The sequence below is a fragment of the Glycine max genome, chromosome 19, assembly GCF_000004515.6.
Source record: "Glycine max cultivar Williams 82 chromosome 19, Glycine_max_v4.0, whole genome shotgun sequence".
Classification (NCBI taxonomy): domain Eukaryota; kingdom Viridiplantae; phylum Streptophyta; class Magnoliopsida; order Fabales; family Fabaceae; genus Glycine; species Glycine max.
The window spans coordinates 47,977,215-47,993,038 of record NC_038255.2 but is presented as its reverse complement, the minus strand read 5'-3'; the positions used below and the strand labels follow the sequence as shown (position 1 = coordinate 47,993,038).

Here is a 15,824-nt window from a genome sequence, read left to right as displayed (position 1 = left end):
AATACAGAGAGAAATTCTTACCAAATTTTATCAAATACCAAAAGTTGTTTCTTTTGAAAATTAAATCAATACATATAGTGTATCTGAACGAAAAGATAGAAATAGACACTGACTTTCAAAACAATTTTGGCCAAAATTACAGTAAAAAAATTATAAATAAAAAAATAAAACATATTTGACATGAGCCTTTAAATTAGTCTAGGTCTTACGCAACAATTAATATTGTTAGTAATGCGTCTACCCGCCCGTGGGCTTTCATCCTTTTTCACTTGGGTTTTGTTAGATATGTTTGATACCAATTGTTAGAAGGTATCCACTGACTGTTTGATCCTACTCCTGATCATAGGTCCCTGTAGTTTTAAAATTCTCATCAATAATAATCTTTAAAAGTTAGTTTAATGATACTTTTATTATTTAAATAAAGTAAAAACATCTAAATGAATAAATGCAAATGCAACATTGACCAGCATTTTAAGAAGCTTCAATATTTTGATTGTTTTCTGATTATTCATGATAACATACGAGAAGAGGAGAAAATAGTTGGTTAGATTTGTAGGTAAAAATTAATTATCAATAAAATTGATAAATATTTTATATTAATAATTTTTTAATATTTTTGTTTTTTTATAAGATTCAAATTAAAAATGATGCTCATTTTTCATAAGATCTAATCCATAATATCCAGTGCATTCATTATTTTTAGATTAACATATCATTAATTAAACAGGAGAGAGATCATATTAGTAAATATTTACAAGAGAAAGATGAACATTAATGATAATGATATGATATTTTTGAAAAAATATGAATATAAATCTAGGATAAATTTATTACTATCAATTAACTCAAAAGCTTTCATTAATCATATGAATAAGATAATTGGATCTTATAAATAAAAATAAAAGTGGAAGATACTATAAAATAAAATAAAATGAAGTAAGGAAGGTTTGATGTACTTTTTTTATTATTAATAAAAGGGCACCTTATACAATTTTTAGTTATTTTACTCAATAAATTATAGTATTAACTAGTGAGACATTTAATAGAAAATATATTTTAAATGAACACTTATTATATTTTATTTATTTACTAAATTATATTAATTAATGAGATATTTAATATAAAGTGAGTTTTAAATACACATTTATTATTAAGTATAAGGAGAAGGATAATGAGTTGTAATGGTGATTAATGAATATTTTAATTATGTATTTGTTAATTAATTGTCACACATTTAATTATCATATTTATGATTTTTTTAAATAAAAATATTAAACAATAGAATTTATAATATAAAATAAGGAAGTTTTAGTGTATTTTTTCCAGCCTAATAAAAGGACACTTTAGAAAATCTTTTAGTTATTCTATTTTTAATTTATGAGTATAACATTTAATAGAAGTGATGCAGTTATAAAAGAAAGATAGCTATTAGTTTGATTGGGACAAAATATACTGGACGACAAAAAGGGGACCGACAGTGAAGGAAGGACTGTTGCTGCTGCTCACACACATACATACGAGCTAGCTAGACAGGATATGTGTCCGATTCCGTAATAAAAAATGAAAATGATCAATAATCCTTGTTTCTGTTTCTGTATAAATAAATAACAAAACAGACGAGTGAGTGAATAGTGTGATTAAGCTTTTGAGGTTGTTGCGAGAAATGAGAATGAAGAAGCTGATTTTAATACTCATAGCAGCATTTACCTTCGTTTCTGTGGCTAGATCTGCGTCTGATCATTTCTTCGAAAACGATGGCGTTTCACTGGCAGTTGCTGCAACGCCCGGACCTCCACCTCTCATGGTCCCCCTCACTCTTATTCAGGGAGCTGCTTCCAAAGGAGCCGGTGAAATTATTTCTTTTGCATTTGTAATTCTTTCTTAAAGCTATGTTCTCTGTGTTGTAATGATTTAAATGCTGCCTTCACCATTAAGCCACTTTGTTATTATTATCCTCCGTACTTAGCATTACTCTTTCCCTTTGTACCCCCGAATGCTCTCTTTATCATTTCCGACTCTTTTTTTCTTTTTCAAATGCGTGTGATTAGATGAGCGTTTGCAAAATTAATTTTGAATTAACTTGATTTTGAAGTGAAGTGATTTATAGTTGGGTGTTTTTATTCTCAAAGTAAATTAGTAGTGGAACTTAATATTATTTTCTTTTTCTGACACAAAAGTTACCTAGAGTTGCTATGACTCAAAAATCAATTATGGACCAGAATCTATTCGTCAACATGGGATTAAACATGTGAACTTTTATCTAAACTCAACGTGAAATCAAACATGCACAAATCTCTCACTCCACTTCAATTGCATACTCAAGATTTATATTTTTGTTTTGTCCTGTATTGCCAGTCTGTTTGGATGGAACATTGCCTGGTTACCACTTTCATCCTGGATTTGGATCTGGGGCAAATAGTTGGCTCATTCAATTGGAGGTATGTAAAAGAATATCCAAGTGTTTTGACATCGAGTCTCAATAAGAAATTAAAAATACTTTCAAGATTTTACAATTTCTTAAAGTTTGAAAATCTGTATGCAACTGTGATAATTTATAGGCATGCTATTATATCATATACCTCTGAGTACTTGTCTACCTGTCTTGCTTTTTTATACCTTACTGCAGGGAGGAGGATGGTGTAATACCATCAGAAGTTGTGTCTTTAGAAAAACTACTCGTCGTGGTTCCTCAAAATACATGGAAAAACAACTAGCATTCACAGGGATATTGAGCAATAAAGCTGAAGAAAACCCTGGTTTTTCTCTTTACCTTACGCATGCTTGCTTTAATTACTTCTGGTTCTGGAGATTACAAGATATGCTTACTCAAATCTTGTGTGTTCTCATTTTTTGCATATATTTTCTTGTGTGCACAGATTTCTTTAACTGGAACAGAGTTATAGTACGTTACTGTGATGGGGCATCTTTCAGTGGAGATAGTCAAAATGAGGTTAGTGAGAGTATGACAGTATAATAGTATACATTTTTTCCCCTTTTATCTATATAGTTATTGGTGCATTCAGAAAATTAGGCAGTCACTTGAAGTAAAGAAGCAGTGTTTTGCTATTTATTTTACATGATGTCAAACGCATCAATGGCAAAGAAGCAGAGTTTTGTTTATCTGTGGGAGCGGAGAGAGTTAAAATTACGGTCCTAGTATTACTCCATTCTCCTACTCATATGCCATGCATCTCTTGCAGGCAACTTTTGTGACACAATGATTCATAGTTTCATAATGTATTTGCTTTTTATGACAGAAAGTAGACATATTTATACCAGTATATGTCTATTTTTTCAAATATAGACCTTTTTCTTAAAGCAGGAAGGAAACATTTAAAACTTCACATTTCAACCGAAACTATCTTGTCTTCTAAAATTATTATGATGAAATCAATCAACATATATATTTGTTTTCATGAATCTTTGCTGGTCTGGAGTATATATCTTTTCTAATGAATAGGTTGTTCTTATATATTAGTGCTGGCGAGTTGGTTGCATATGAAAGTATTCTTCATTTTTGGAACTTGAGGGTATATTGGCATGTGAATTGTTTCAGGCTGCACAGCTTCAATTCCGAGGACAAAAAATATGGCAAGCTGCAATGCAGGAATTATTGTTCAAGGGAATGCAGAAGGCCAACCAGGTTTACCATGTCTCTAACTCTCTATATTGTAAATCTTCAATATGCATGGATGTTAATTAAAAAAAATTTATATTAGGCCCTTTTGTCCGGATGCTCTGCGGGTGGTCTGGCATCTATAATACATTGTGATGAGTTCCGGAGCTTGTTTCCTACATCTACCAAAGTGAAATGTTTGAGTGATGCAGGGTTTTTCCTAGATGCGTAAGTTTTGTTTTATATGGCTTCTACTGGCCCACACCATTAGCCCAGAAACTTAGATATAATTGATTGTCTGTTCAATCATGTAGGGTTGACATATCTGGGGGTCACACACTGAGGAATCTGTTTGGAGGTGTAGTTAAATTACAGGTAGTATATTTAATGCAAATAAAATTGTCTAATAAATAGAATATAACATTTATGGATCTATGTTGTTCTTAGCTCAAAGTTGAAGACTCATTTGGTTCAAGCTTGCAATGAACTTTCTTGTTACTGGTTTTATTCCTCTGATATAATGTTTAGAAAATTTGAATAAATATGCCATGACATTGATGTGGTTAAACTGCAGGAGGTGCAAAAAAATCTGCCAAACAGTTGTCTCAACCAACTGGACCCAACTTCGGTAATTCTTTTATTCTGTATACGAGTATATCATTCTATTGATAACATGAAATGCTAAACTTCCAAACTTTAAACATGTAATTTTCTTTGTGCAGTGCTTTTTTCCTCAGAATTTGATCAACCATGTTGAAACTCCATTGTTTCTACTCAATGCAGCTTATGATGCATGGCAGGTAATATTAATGAAAAACACTGTTTCTCTTGTAATTTTATGTCAATAATGTGCATAGTTATATGCTTGCAAGCTTGTATATCTTTATTTGTCCTCAAAGTGTTATCATATGGATCTCATGGTTTCTTGTTTGACTAATATGTTGTCTACGATTTTCTGGTTTCAAATTGTTCTAGTAGCAATTTTTTCTATTTCTCTTTTTTCTTTTGTACAAGAAAAATAAATTTAATTTTGACTTTTGCCAACACCCAATCCAGTAAAAGCCTTGGCCCAGCAGTCACATTGAATTCAACCATCATTGAGTAAACTAGTTTTGAATGTCAGTGATTTTTTATGTCTAAGCAAAAGTCCATAGGGCAAGCAAAGCAGGAATCATATTCACTATAATTATGGATGTTGATCCCGTTTATAGCTGCTGCAACCACATTATCACTGAATTCTTTATGCTATGGACTAAATCTCTCTTGTTTGTTTTCATTAGGTCCAAGAAAGTTTGGCCCCACATTCAGCAGATCCCCATGGCTCTTGGAATGATTGTAAATCAAATCATGCACGCTGTAACTCATCTCAAATTCAGTTCCTCCAAGGTGACTTTGATTTCTACAAATGTGAAATTGTAAATTGTGTGTAGCAATTGATGTATATCTACAATCATCTGATTTGTTTGTAATATAATATCTCCTTTGCATCAGACTTCAGAAATCAAATGCTAAATGATGTGAAAGGCTTCTCAGGGACATCTCAAACTGGGTTATTCATAAATTCTTGTTTTGCTCATTGCCAGTCTGAGAGACAAGATACATGGTTTGCTGATGACTCTCCACTAATTAACAACATGGTATGCATGATTTAGATTTCTATGCTTCTAAAACTGTGCAGGTGAATGTAACATTAGACTTTTTTAGACTAACTTTTTCTTCAAATTGGAGGTATTGAAAATACTTAGCAAGAAGAGATAATGGATAGAGATTCCAAAAGTATTCTAAAAAATCTTCATTATGATGAAAGATTTTAATAGGAATAACATGGCATAACTACAGTTCAATACTATCTTTCTGTAAAGCACTGGTTCATTTAGAAACAAATCCTGGTGGTTACCATTACTGTATAGAATAAAAAATTGCAACACTGAAAGATTTCAAGTTATATGCTGAGAAATCTTCTGGGATGCTAAGATCGTTACTGTATTAGTTCAATATTGTTGAAATATTGCTTAAGTGGTGGATAACACAAACCTATTTCATTTACAATCTCTTTGTTTCAAGGTTTCATACATGACATTATAATACTTCATAGTTCAATCCTTTCACCAAAGGAAAACAGCCATTCAAAAAATATTTAGCCTTCATTTGATTGCAGCCTCATGTTTGCTGTCAGGTCTAAGACAAAGTGACATTAATGCCTTGGGTGAAATTATTCACTATTTATTGTTCTCATAAAAGAGTCATCTGATAAGCTGATGTATCTTATCCTGCAGCCAATTGCAATTGCTGTTGGAGACTGGTTTTTTGATCGGAAAACTGTCAAAGCTATCGACTGTGCTTACCCCTGTGACAATACATGCCATAATCTGGTCTTCAAGTGAGTGAGAATTTATTGTCTTTTCATGTGGCAATTTGACATTTTATCAATATCATCAGTATGATTGCCATTTGTGTATTTAACATTCATTAATTGTAATGGAAATAAATATCATTATTGGCTGAGGCTACAATTAATCAGATCTGTCTGTTTATTAATAAGTCATTTTAATAAGATTTCTTTGGATTGAAAATCCAAAATTAGCAATTGAGGTTGTGCATCTGCCTTTTTATCTTTGAATCAGTCTTGGGAAAAAAAAGATTGAAACATGATTCCTGTAGATCAGTTTCATAGAACTTGCACTTTAAAGGCACCACCTGAAAGAGTCCTTGATTTCTGACAGTTGTTCTTTACTAACAGGATTCTACATGTGATAAACTTTGATAATAGGCCTTACTTATATTGATCATCTCATTGTAGAACTTAGGTAAAACGGAATAGGTTTCAGTAACTGTATTCATTCTCTCTCTACAAGTTGAATTCCCATGTCTTGTGCACCCCCCTGCTGTAAGTTGCCTTTTTGGCTCATATTCCCTTGAACATCATGACCAGTGCAGTATTCTGGTCATAAGTCCTTTCTAGTTTCCACCACTACCTAGGTGATTTAGATGGAACTCAGCAAAAAATGGGTAGTTTGAAAGTTGAAGTTGGCGTCGGCATGATATTTCACTGAAATTTTCCAACTAAGAGGAAGAAAAACCTTTCTCATTGTCTTCCTATTTTGTCCCTATCAAGTATAACAAAAATTGCACCCTTTGTCTTTTCTTCAATTCCACTGTGAAATTGAGATTGACATTTTCCTGCTTTGCAGTGCTGTTAAATCTGCTGTGGTGGACTACCAGTCCACAAGGTTGATTTTTATTTCACCCTCCATTCCTTTTTGAATGTCTTCTTTGCAATTCCTCAGAGACTGAAATTCTCATTCCTCCTTTGCAGTGATGATGACACACCTACCAATACCATGACCATGATATATTCCCGCTCCACAAGGCTGACTTTTAGTAGTGGCCTATATATGCTAAGTATTTTATTGCCATTTACATGTTCCTAGTGCACTATGGATAGTTTCAGCCCAGAAAAGCAAATGCACTATAGGCAGGTTCGTTAGTCCCTATTCAATCTTCCATTTAAGCCACTTATGGTTATCTGTGTCAGCTATTAATTACAGGTCAAGACCTGGATTCAGCAATAGATAGTTTAGGACTTGAAGAACCAATTTGGTTAAGGAAAAACAACCTGTAACTATGTAGGTACCTCCTCCGATCTTCTAAATATTTTAGCGAATTGCACAGTTCACTTTGTAATCTCAAGTTTGTTATAATGGAGTTTAAGAAATGATTTAGTGAAATTTGAATTACATCAAGGTGCTATATATAAACACATGCTGTTCAAAATGAAATGGTTGGCATATTGAGTTGTAGCTTGATCTAGGCTCTAGCCAAAATGTTAACAGAGGATATAACAATGTGAGCTCCATGGGAAGCAAGAGAAGAAAATGTCTTTAGGCAATCAATAGGAGTGAAGCAAGAAGAGGTCGATACCATTAAGAAGTTTTAGAAAAGTGTTATGTTGCTGAAGTTTGATTGATTCACATCACGATGGTGTGTGTGTATAACAAGAGTTTTGCACAAGGGGTACAAAATGGATTTAAGCTTACCACTGAGCGGGTGGATTAACTTATAAGAAGTTGTTTTAACTTGACCAATAAAAAGGATGTAGATTTGTCATCCACATTAGATTTATTCAGTTCAAATAAAATTGTCTTTTGTAGTCCGTGAAAGATATTTATGGTCTTAAAAGATTTAAACTAAGATAAGAATAGGATATTTGAAGATTACAAAGGTTACAACAATCCTATGATTAAGGTGCTGTTAACAAGCAAAGCACTCCGACATGTTGGACGTTAACAAACAAAACCTTAAAGTGATTAATGTAGTTTAGCAAACTGAGAGAGGATGCTCATCCGCGGTAAGAATTTTTCTTTCACATGCAAGGGTCTCCTAGAGTTTAATCATCCTCTCAAGATTTAGTTCATTTATATAATATTTGGTTGAAGGTAGATGAAAGAGAGGTAGGTGTGAGGCAATATCCCTTATTTGGTTTAGAATGTTTAGGCAGTGAAAATAAGGGAAGCAAAATCCTTAACTTCTAACTTTTGCCTCTCCCCTTTTATTTTAAAACCATGTTATTTGTGTGAAATATCTCCACTTAGCTGATTTCATCCCTTTGATTTTATTTTTCTTGCTCTTCCCTTTTCCAAAATTTTTCTCCTTTCTCTTAAACCAAATTGTCTACTGAATTGAAGGGTGTAAAGGGTGGAGTTATAACCTTATTGAAAATTCCACAATTAAGATTACAATAAAATACATGCAACATATTATGCAATATGAAGTTAAATTTTAGTTTATCTTCTAAAATGTACCTTCGCTTCAAAGAGTTAAGAGGAGTCAATTCCATGAGGACTTGGTTCAAAGTGGGCCTCTTGAGTGGGCTGGTTGCTGTGACTCAATGAGTTGAGCACGTAGTACACCTACCCACCATACAGATTCCGCGAATCATGGATCCGAATCACGGTTCTTTTACATACCATGGACCACCGGCAAGGTCCAAGGTGCATATTAATTAAATGTGCACTCCCTTTTTAAAAAATAAAAACACTACCTATATTTTTCTAAAATTATAGATTTAGTTGAAAATTATTTTCATGAACTAATGTCTTTAATAGAAAAATAATATATTTAAAGTTTATCTTGCTTTCAAGAGTGATGAGTTTAATTTATTGCATAAAGGTAAGTGATGCTTTTCGCAAAGGCAATTATCCCTTAATCAATAGTATGATGAATTTTGAGGAAAAGCCAGTAAACTACCTAAAATTATTAACATAGCTGCAAGATCGCTCACGACTTGTTAATATCAAATTAACGAACCGCCATAAATTTTCTATTATAGTTGATAGATCTGTCCATGTCTTATAACTTAATATCATTGTCATGCATTAAGGGGTTGTTTAATTGAAGAGAAAAAAATTATTATTTAAGAAGAAATTTTTAAAAAATAATGTGATCCTACACCTCTTTCTCTCTACTTAATTCAAATATTTCTTTTATTTTTTTCTTTTCCACACAACCAATTAATCCCTAAAGCTTTACATACGCAGCGCCAACATATTTACTAACTTTATTAATTTTTGGAAATACGAATAAAACTTTGACACATTTTCGAGGAGCACGTGTGCAAATCCAAGTCTAACGTGTTTAGCGGGTTTAGTTACAAGTTCAACATGTGGTCGATTGATGCCACAACAGAACTCATATTTAGTGGGTGTAGAAAGAACTATAGATGCACTCGAAGGTTTAGAATCGAATTTACTGTTTAAGTCATCCGATACCATCATTATAGTTGTATATTAAATTTGCTTTTTGATTTGAAAAGAATTACTATTTTTTATATATGATGTAGCTAAAAGAAAATATAACTTTTACATATCCTAATTCTTTTTTATCTGAAAATATAATGAGTTTGTTTTTTATATTTTTCCAATGTAAAATTTACGCTATCAACTAAATAGATAATATTATAAATATAATTTTTAAAATAGTTAAAATCAATGATTTTCAAGAGATCAATGCAGCATTGTGGTAGTGCTGTAGGGGTGTGCCTTTTTTTGGTATAAAAAAATTTAATTAAATTCAAATATAATCTTAATACATGTAATATAATAATGACATGCATAATAAGTAGGATACCAATATATAGGTAATTGAATTTTTTCTACGAGGGTTGAGGACACTTAGATTTTGACATATGCACATATCCTTCCCATCACGATGATCACTTATAATAATTCAATAGTAGATGTTGTTTTGTAATTTTTATCTTTTCTCTTGCCAACACAAGTTTATCTTAATTTATTATATATGTTAATATATTCCAGTGGATTGTACGAGTTATTATACCATTATAATCTTAATACATGCATAATATTAAATCCATTATAGCACCACTAAAAAATCACTTGCTCCCTCCCTCGACTGATGAGTTATTTTGCAGACAAGGTAGTTAAATGAATATAATAATTTTTAATTTAAATTAAAATTTATTTTGTTAAAGGATTTTCTTTAATATTTAGATATATAGTTATTATTTTTGAAAAATTGGAAATCATACTATATTTTTCTTTAGTAAACTAAAAATAAAGAATATTTTAAAGAATAACTTTTTTTTCTTATTTACTGATTAATAATATTTTAAGAATCGCATGAGAATGTATGTGACATGAATTTTACTGAAGATTTATGTCTAAAACATACACATTTTATAAAATAACAAAACAATAAAATTATATATCACTTTGTGGAGATTATCATTTCCATTTTGCATTTGCGCTGGTTTATTTTTTGACAAACCTTGTGATGTTATATTTTTTCATCAGAATCCAGATCATCTAAGTACTCTCTAATGTCATTTAGGGTATGCTTACTTTTTCTCTTAAAAAAATTAAACCACCATCCAGGCGAGAGTTTCTCTTGTAAATTTTATTTTATTTGAATTATAATTTTGACGCTTCAAAGTTCAAACGCAAAACCAAATAAATATTCAGTTACGGCATTAACAGTGTTTAATAATTGACAATTTGTCTGTTTGTTTTACCTGCAAAGACTTTTAAAACGTTTGTTTGCTTGCAAGAAGAAAAAAAATCTTTGGATGTCTCTGCCTCTCTGGCCATGTTTTTTCATATAGTTTACGACAAATAAAACCATAACCAAACATGCTAATATGAATCCAAAAATTCCCACAACAATTTCACCCTTCTTTTTTCTTTGGCCATTTACATTTTTGTACTACATATTTTCATTGGCTATTCACACACTGCTACTTTACTTTCTCTGATTAAGGCCTTTTCATCTTATTCAAACACTACTCCTGTACAGAGCAAAAGTGACCATCACTCAAAAAAGAACTTCCACCTGAAACCTCAACACTCCCAGTGAAAAAAAAACTCATGAACAAAAACCTAAAATCTACAACAAAATTATATAACCAATCAAAGTGGGAAGACAAAAGGCTTATATTATACTGATACGCTATAATCGAACAAAAATCAGGTACGAATTAGGAGAAAATCGAATTCATGTGCCGTATTTTGAGGCAGATGCTAGTGCCACCGCCTGCGCCCACACTTTGAGCCGTGCCTTCACGTCTCTTGGATCATCACCTGAATTACAAACAACTTGATTAGAGAGATCAATCACTTCATTCTTTTTCCTTACAAAGACAAGATCACTAATCATGCCAACACCATTCAATTACCAAATCAAACTTCACCATGAACAAATATAAAATCAATGTTCCACAAAAATGTAAAAATGTAACATGGTTGTACATATTATTGCCACTATGGACTATTTGGTAAAAAAAAAATGACATGGTAGTTAAACCTAAGACAAAACCTAGATGTAATTTCGTAAGTGTTTGTGCTATTCTCTAATCAAAATTGGAGTTTATCCTTAGTAATCTGTACATTATGTACCCATATGATTATTGAAGCAAAACTCCAATTCTGATTAGAGTAAAGAGAAGATATAGATATGTATACCTGGAGAAGAGATACGCCAATTGGTGATGGGGGAGTTGCTACCACTGCTAGTGTCAAGTGTGGAATTGGAGAAAGAGAGAAGAGAGGGGATCTCAAGCATACGTTCGTGTTCCAATTCAAAGCCAAGATCTCTACAAGCCTTAACTTCCTCCAAGTCCATGCAAAGAGACCTAATTCCACCTTTGGGTCTAGTTATGAGCATGAGACCACTTTGATCACTCTCCCCACTAAACCCCTCCTCTTTCCTCTTACTCTTCTTCTCCACTCCCTCAAACCCCATCATTGATGGTCTTCTCCTTCTTCGTGGATCACTCTTCTTTGTTTCATTCCCATTGTCACTTGCATAGTCCTTAACCTGTTTCCTCCTTCGTGGGGGAGTAGAGGGCAGAGAGTAAAAACTCCCCAATTCGTTTTCAGAGTCGGAGGATAACACACCATCTGCGTCAAAGCTTTCAATGGACAAGTGTGAGACGCACATGGAGGCGAGATTGTCAACATGGTCGTTGTCGCCAAAGGTGCTGCTAGTGCAGACGGAGAGCCTCGACAAGTTGTGGGGGTGGGGGTGTAGGTGATCATCATCATCATCATCGAAGTCCTCTTCGTGTAAGGAAGAAGAATGAAAGCTCATGGTGTGATCCGAAGCCATAGCGACAGAAATTAAGACGGATACAAGAAAGAAGGTAGAGAGAGTATAGAGGGGCGTTTAGTGTTTTTATGATGATAAGGTAGCTAGAGAAGACAAGAAGAAGAAGAAGTAGTAGTAGAAGGAACCTTCAATCAACCACCCTATTTATGCCAAAACTTTATATGCTTAACGCATTATTTAATATTATTGTTATTATTTCCAATAAATTAAATCAAACCTGGTTGGTCTCATCATGTCATACTCTTATTTTGGGTCCTGGAAAGGTGATAATAATCTGGCAGTCAAACAATGGAGGAAAATTGGAAGGTGAAGGAGATTTGGGTTAGTTAAAGGAAAAAAAAGGTGCAATTGACTTGCTTGCTGATTAACAGTCTCATTATGTGGCTGGAAGTCTCGGGCATCAACTTTTAAGTGATTCTATTTCATTGCTATATTCTTATCTATAGTATATTGGTAGTTTGTAATTTACAATTGATTCTTGCTACTAATTTATTTCTACTTTCAAGAAACACGTAAATTACGCGGAGAATGTAGATGAGGCTTACAGTTACTGAAGATTAGTTTATTACTTTTAGATTATGTTATAGTATAAACGACGTCCAATGTTATTTAATACGAAAAGCTTTTGACAAATGTTACAATTTACAAATATTTCTAGATTGGGAGGACGGGGTTAGTGAAAAAAAGTAGTATTTCTCATCCACATACACACATATATTTAACAAAAAAAAAACATTTAGCATTTTCTTATCTAGTTAAGAGTTAAAATAAATGAATGATACAAAATTATTAAATTATTCATAAATTTATACAGAATGTGATATGACATTTTAAAAAATAAATTTATTTAAAATATACTGACAGCATAAAGGTTTATTCACCGTTTATCTAATCATAAATATAGTTTCATAATAAAATTATTGGTTTTGATAATAATTACTTTAACAATCGTAATTAAAACCGTTTTTAATTTATTGACAATTTAAACTGATAGTATATTAAAATTAAATTCTTAAAAATATTTTTCCAATATAAGTTAAACAATGTAATACGACCTCATTAACTCTAATTCGCAAAAAAGAAAAGAGAAGTAATCGATGCTACGTGTAAGAAGAAAGGGAGAACATATACAGCAAATACTCGTAATAAATAACAATGATGGTAAAATAAAAAAGTGTTAGGCTTAAAAGTTTAAATTATATTATAATCCTGGTTTATCCGTATCTTTTGTTTTTAATATTAACCGGGTGGCGGGTAGGATAGAAAAGGGAAAAGAATTAGGAATAGGAAATGATGACTGTTTGGTTTGGGGCAGCAAAAGAATAGAATAGCCTGGAAATTTTGTGGGATTGGCCACTCCAATACATTACCTTAGCCCAGGGGTTTTATTTTACATATTATAACTTTTTTAATTATTAAATGTAACCCAAACATAAGATAAAGAAAGCTCATTTTTCTCCACGTGCAACTCTCTGATGATGTAATTTTCGACACCTGTCCACGTTTTATTACGCTTTTCATTTTCACTATTCGTTATAAAAAAAGAAGAAGAAAATGAATTAATTTATATGATGAATGTGACCTTGGGGCCACTTTCTACATTTGAACAAATAAAAATCAAAGGTAAGAAAAAGGAATATAGACATATACTATACTCAGTCACCGGGGATAAGGAAGTTTACACTGTCACAGACCAAGCATCCATACCCTGTCTCCTTCCTTCAAAGTCTGCACCACGTGCCTCTTAATCGCTGCATCCAACGCTTGATGAGAAGGAAGATGGAGAAATTAATGCATATTCTCTTGTTTGTGTTTATAAAATTGATTTTATGGTAATTTTATTTATATTGGATGCATTTGGTTTTAAAACAAGTTAGTCAAAAAAATAGTATAAATTTTTTAGCTAATATGAAAAATAGAGTTTAATTATCATATGCTTAACATATAATATAATTTTATATTATTATTGATGTGATTTTTAGATTAATTATCATTAAAGTTAATAAATTTGTGTATAGTCTGAGTTAATTTTTACATGATATATTGTTAGATTTTTTAATTTATAAATTCCAAATTCTGTATAATGTGAAAATAACCAACCATGTTCACAATTAATGTAAAGGGATACCCATATTTAGTGTCGAAATTACTCAAATAAAATGGAGCGTAATCATAAACAGGTGGAGTGAAGCATGCAATAATTTATGAAGAAGATGTGAGTGCGAGCGATGGAGAAAGTGGGTCCCTGCTATTCAATCTTGTTGGTGTACAGTTGTACAAGGCAAACCTGCAAGCCATAAGGCCATGGATATTCAATTTTTAACGTTTTCTTCAGCCACCCATTTTCTTCTTTAAGACAATTTGTCACTGTTCATTCCAAGTTCAAACTCTTCCTAAAACAATTTAAAATATCTTCAAAATTGAATTTTCTGAGTCATTAAATTAATTGATGAAGGCATTTCAATGGGGTTTTGGTAAAGATCAAGTTCATTAACGCTGGCTGAGACGCTCACCGACCGTTGATTAATTTTGAGAAGGGGACTTGGACGGTTGGAGCGCATTAGATTGTGTACACGTATTAATTTAGAAACATCTTCGATTCTAATTCATCAAAGTATATTCAATCTTTTATAATATCAAATGTCTCGTTTAACTATCTTTAAATCAACTACTTAATGCAGCGACTTAAATCAATATTATTTTCATGAATTTCAAATTTGGGACAAGAAATAAATACAATTTGATCAATAACTATTTTTATTAAGGATTGATTTTGGATATTGTCTTTTCAACACATTAGTCACTCATACTTAATCACTCTATTAGTAGTATTTTGGTATAATTAAATTGGATTAGAATATTTTCAAATATAAAAAAAGAATCAACTTATGTTGTATTAAATTACATTAACTCTTAAATTATAATAATTTTCTATAGATATTATTTTTATCAATTTAATTATTAGTTGTTATCTTATCTTAATTGTTTATAAAGTTAAATAATTACAATAATGTAATTAGATAATTGTTATTTTGTATATTTAAAAATATATGCTGTGTCATTTTTATGTATATCGATAAAGTATTAACTAATTATAGATTAATATAAAATTTTGTAAATATTATTTATATGATAAGAAGTTTAAAGTAATCTCCTATGTAATACTCAATTAGCCATTGAGTATTAGAGGATCTCCATAAAGAGAGTTGCCTAGTGCCTACTAAACAAAATTTTAATAACTTTAGAAGAAATCCAACTCATATTATAAAAAAAAAATATGAGAGCTCATTTCAAATAATTAACTATTTGTGCGCAACACTATACCTATGGAATAGGAAGAACTATAACTTGTACATTCGTGTTGCAGCAGGTGAATAATTAACAAATTAGTTAGATATAAACTTTGTATATTTACATACTTCATTTTGAATTTAGTTTAATGTACTTTAGGTGTAATTTTTAGTGATATTATTATACTTGTGTTATTAAAAAATGGTTTTACAATAATTATTGGATTTTTTCAACTTTTTAAATTTTGTATTACCAAGTTATTAAGCGGTAGCATAATTATTTTTTATGCAAAATA

The 15,824-nt window shown here is 31.5% G+C and overlaps 2 protein-coding genes across 5 annotated transcripts; one reads left to right on the top strand and one right to left on the bottom strand.

Annotated features, from left to right (window-relative positions):
* The first annotated feature begins 1,444 nt into the window (after positions 1-1,444).
* LOC100785270 (pectin acetylesterase 6) lies at positions 1,445-7,344 on the top strand. 4 transcript variants are annotated; one of them, XM_003554534.5, is made up of 14 exons: positions 1,445-1,847; positions 2,356-2,438; positions 2,627-2,756; positions 2,877-2,950; positions 3,557-3,643; positions 3,720-3,844; positions 3,931-3,991; positions 4,191-4,244; positions 4,339-4,416; positions 4,897-5,002; positions 5,108-5,253; positions 5,893-5,996; positions 6,808-6,846; positions 6,933-7,344. In XM_003554534.5, the coding sequence occupies exons 1-14, from the start codon at positions 1,664-1,666 to the stop codon at positions 7,045-7,047; spliced, it is 1,386 nt and encodes a 461-aa protein (XP_003554582.1). In that variant the 5' UTR covers positions 1,445-1,663; the 3' UTR covers positions 7,048-7,344. The 4 variants fall into 4 exon arrangements, with proteins under 4 accessions (XP_003554582.1, XP_014627595.1, XP_006604768.1 ...); XM_026127179.2 differs by having other exon boundaries at positions 1,806-1,870; XM_014772109.3 differs by lacking the exon at positions 6,808-6,846.
* A 3,441-nt stretch (positions 7,345-10,785) lies between these two features.
* On the bottom strand, positions 10,786-12,548 carry LOC100784735 (uncharacterized). Its single transcript, XM_003554533.5, has 2 exons — positions 11,593-12,548; positions 10,786-11,211 (listed from the first exon to the last, which is right to left on the bottom strand). Exons 1-2 carry the CDS (start codon positions 12,236-12,238, stop codon positions 11,126-11,128), a joined length of 732 nt encoding a protein of 243 aa, XP_003554581.1. The 5' UTR covers positions 12,239-12,548; the 3' UTR covers positions 10,786-11,125.
* Between the last annotated feature and the right edge of the window lie 3,276 nt (positions 12,549-15,824).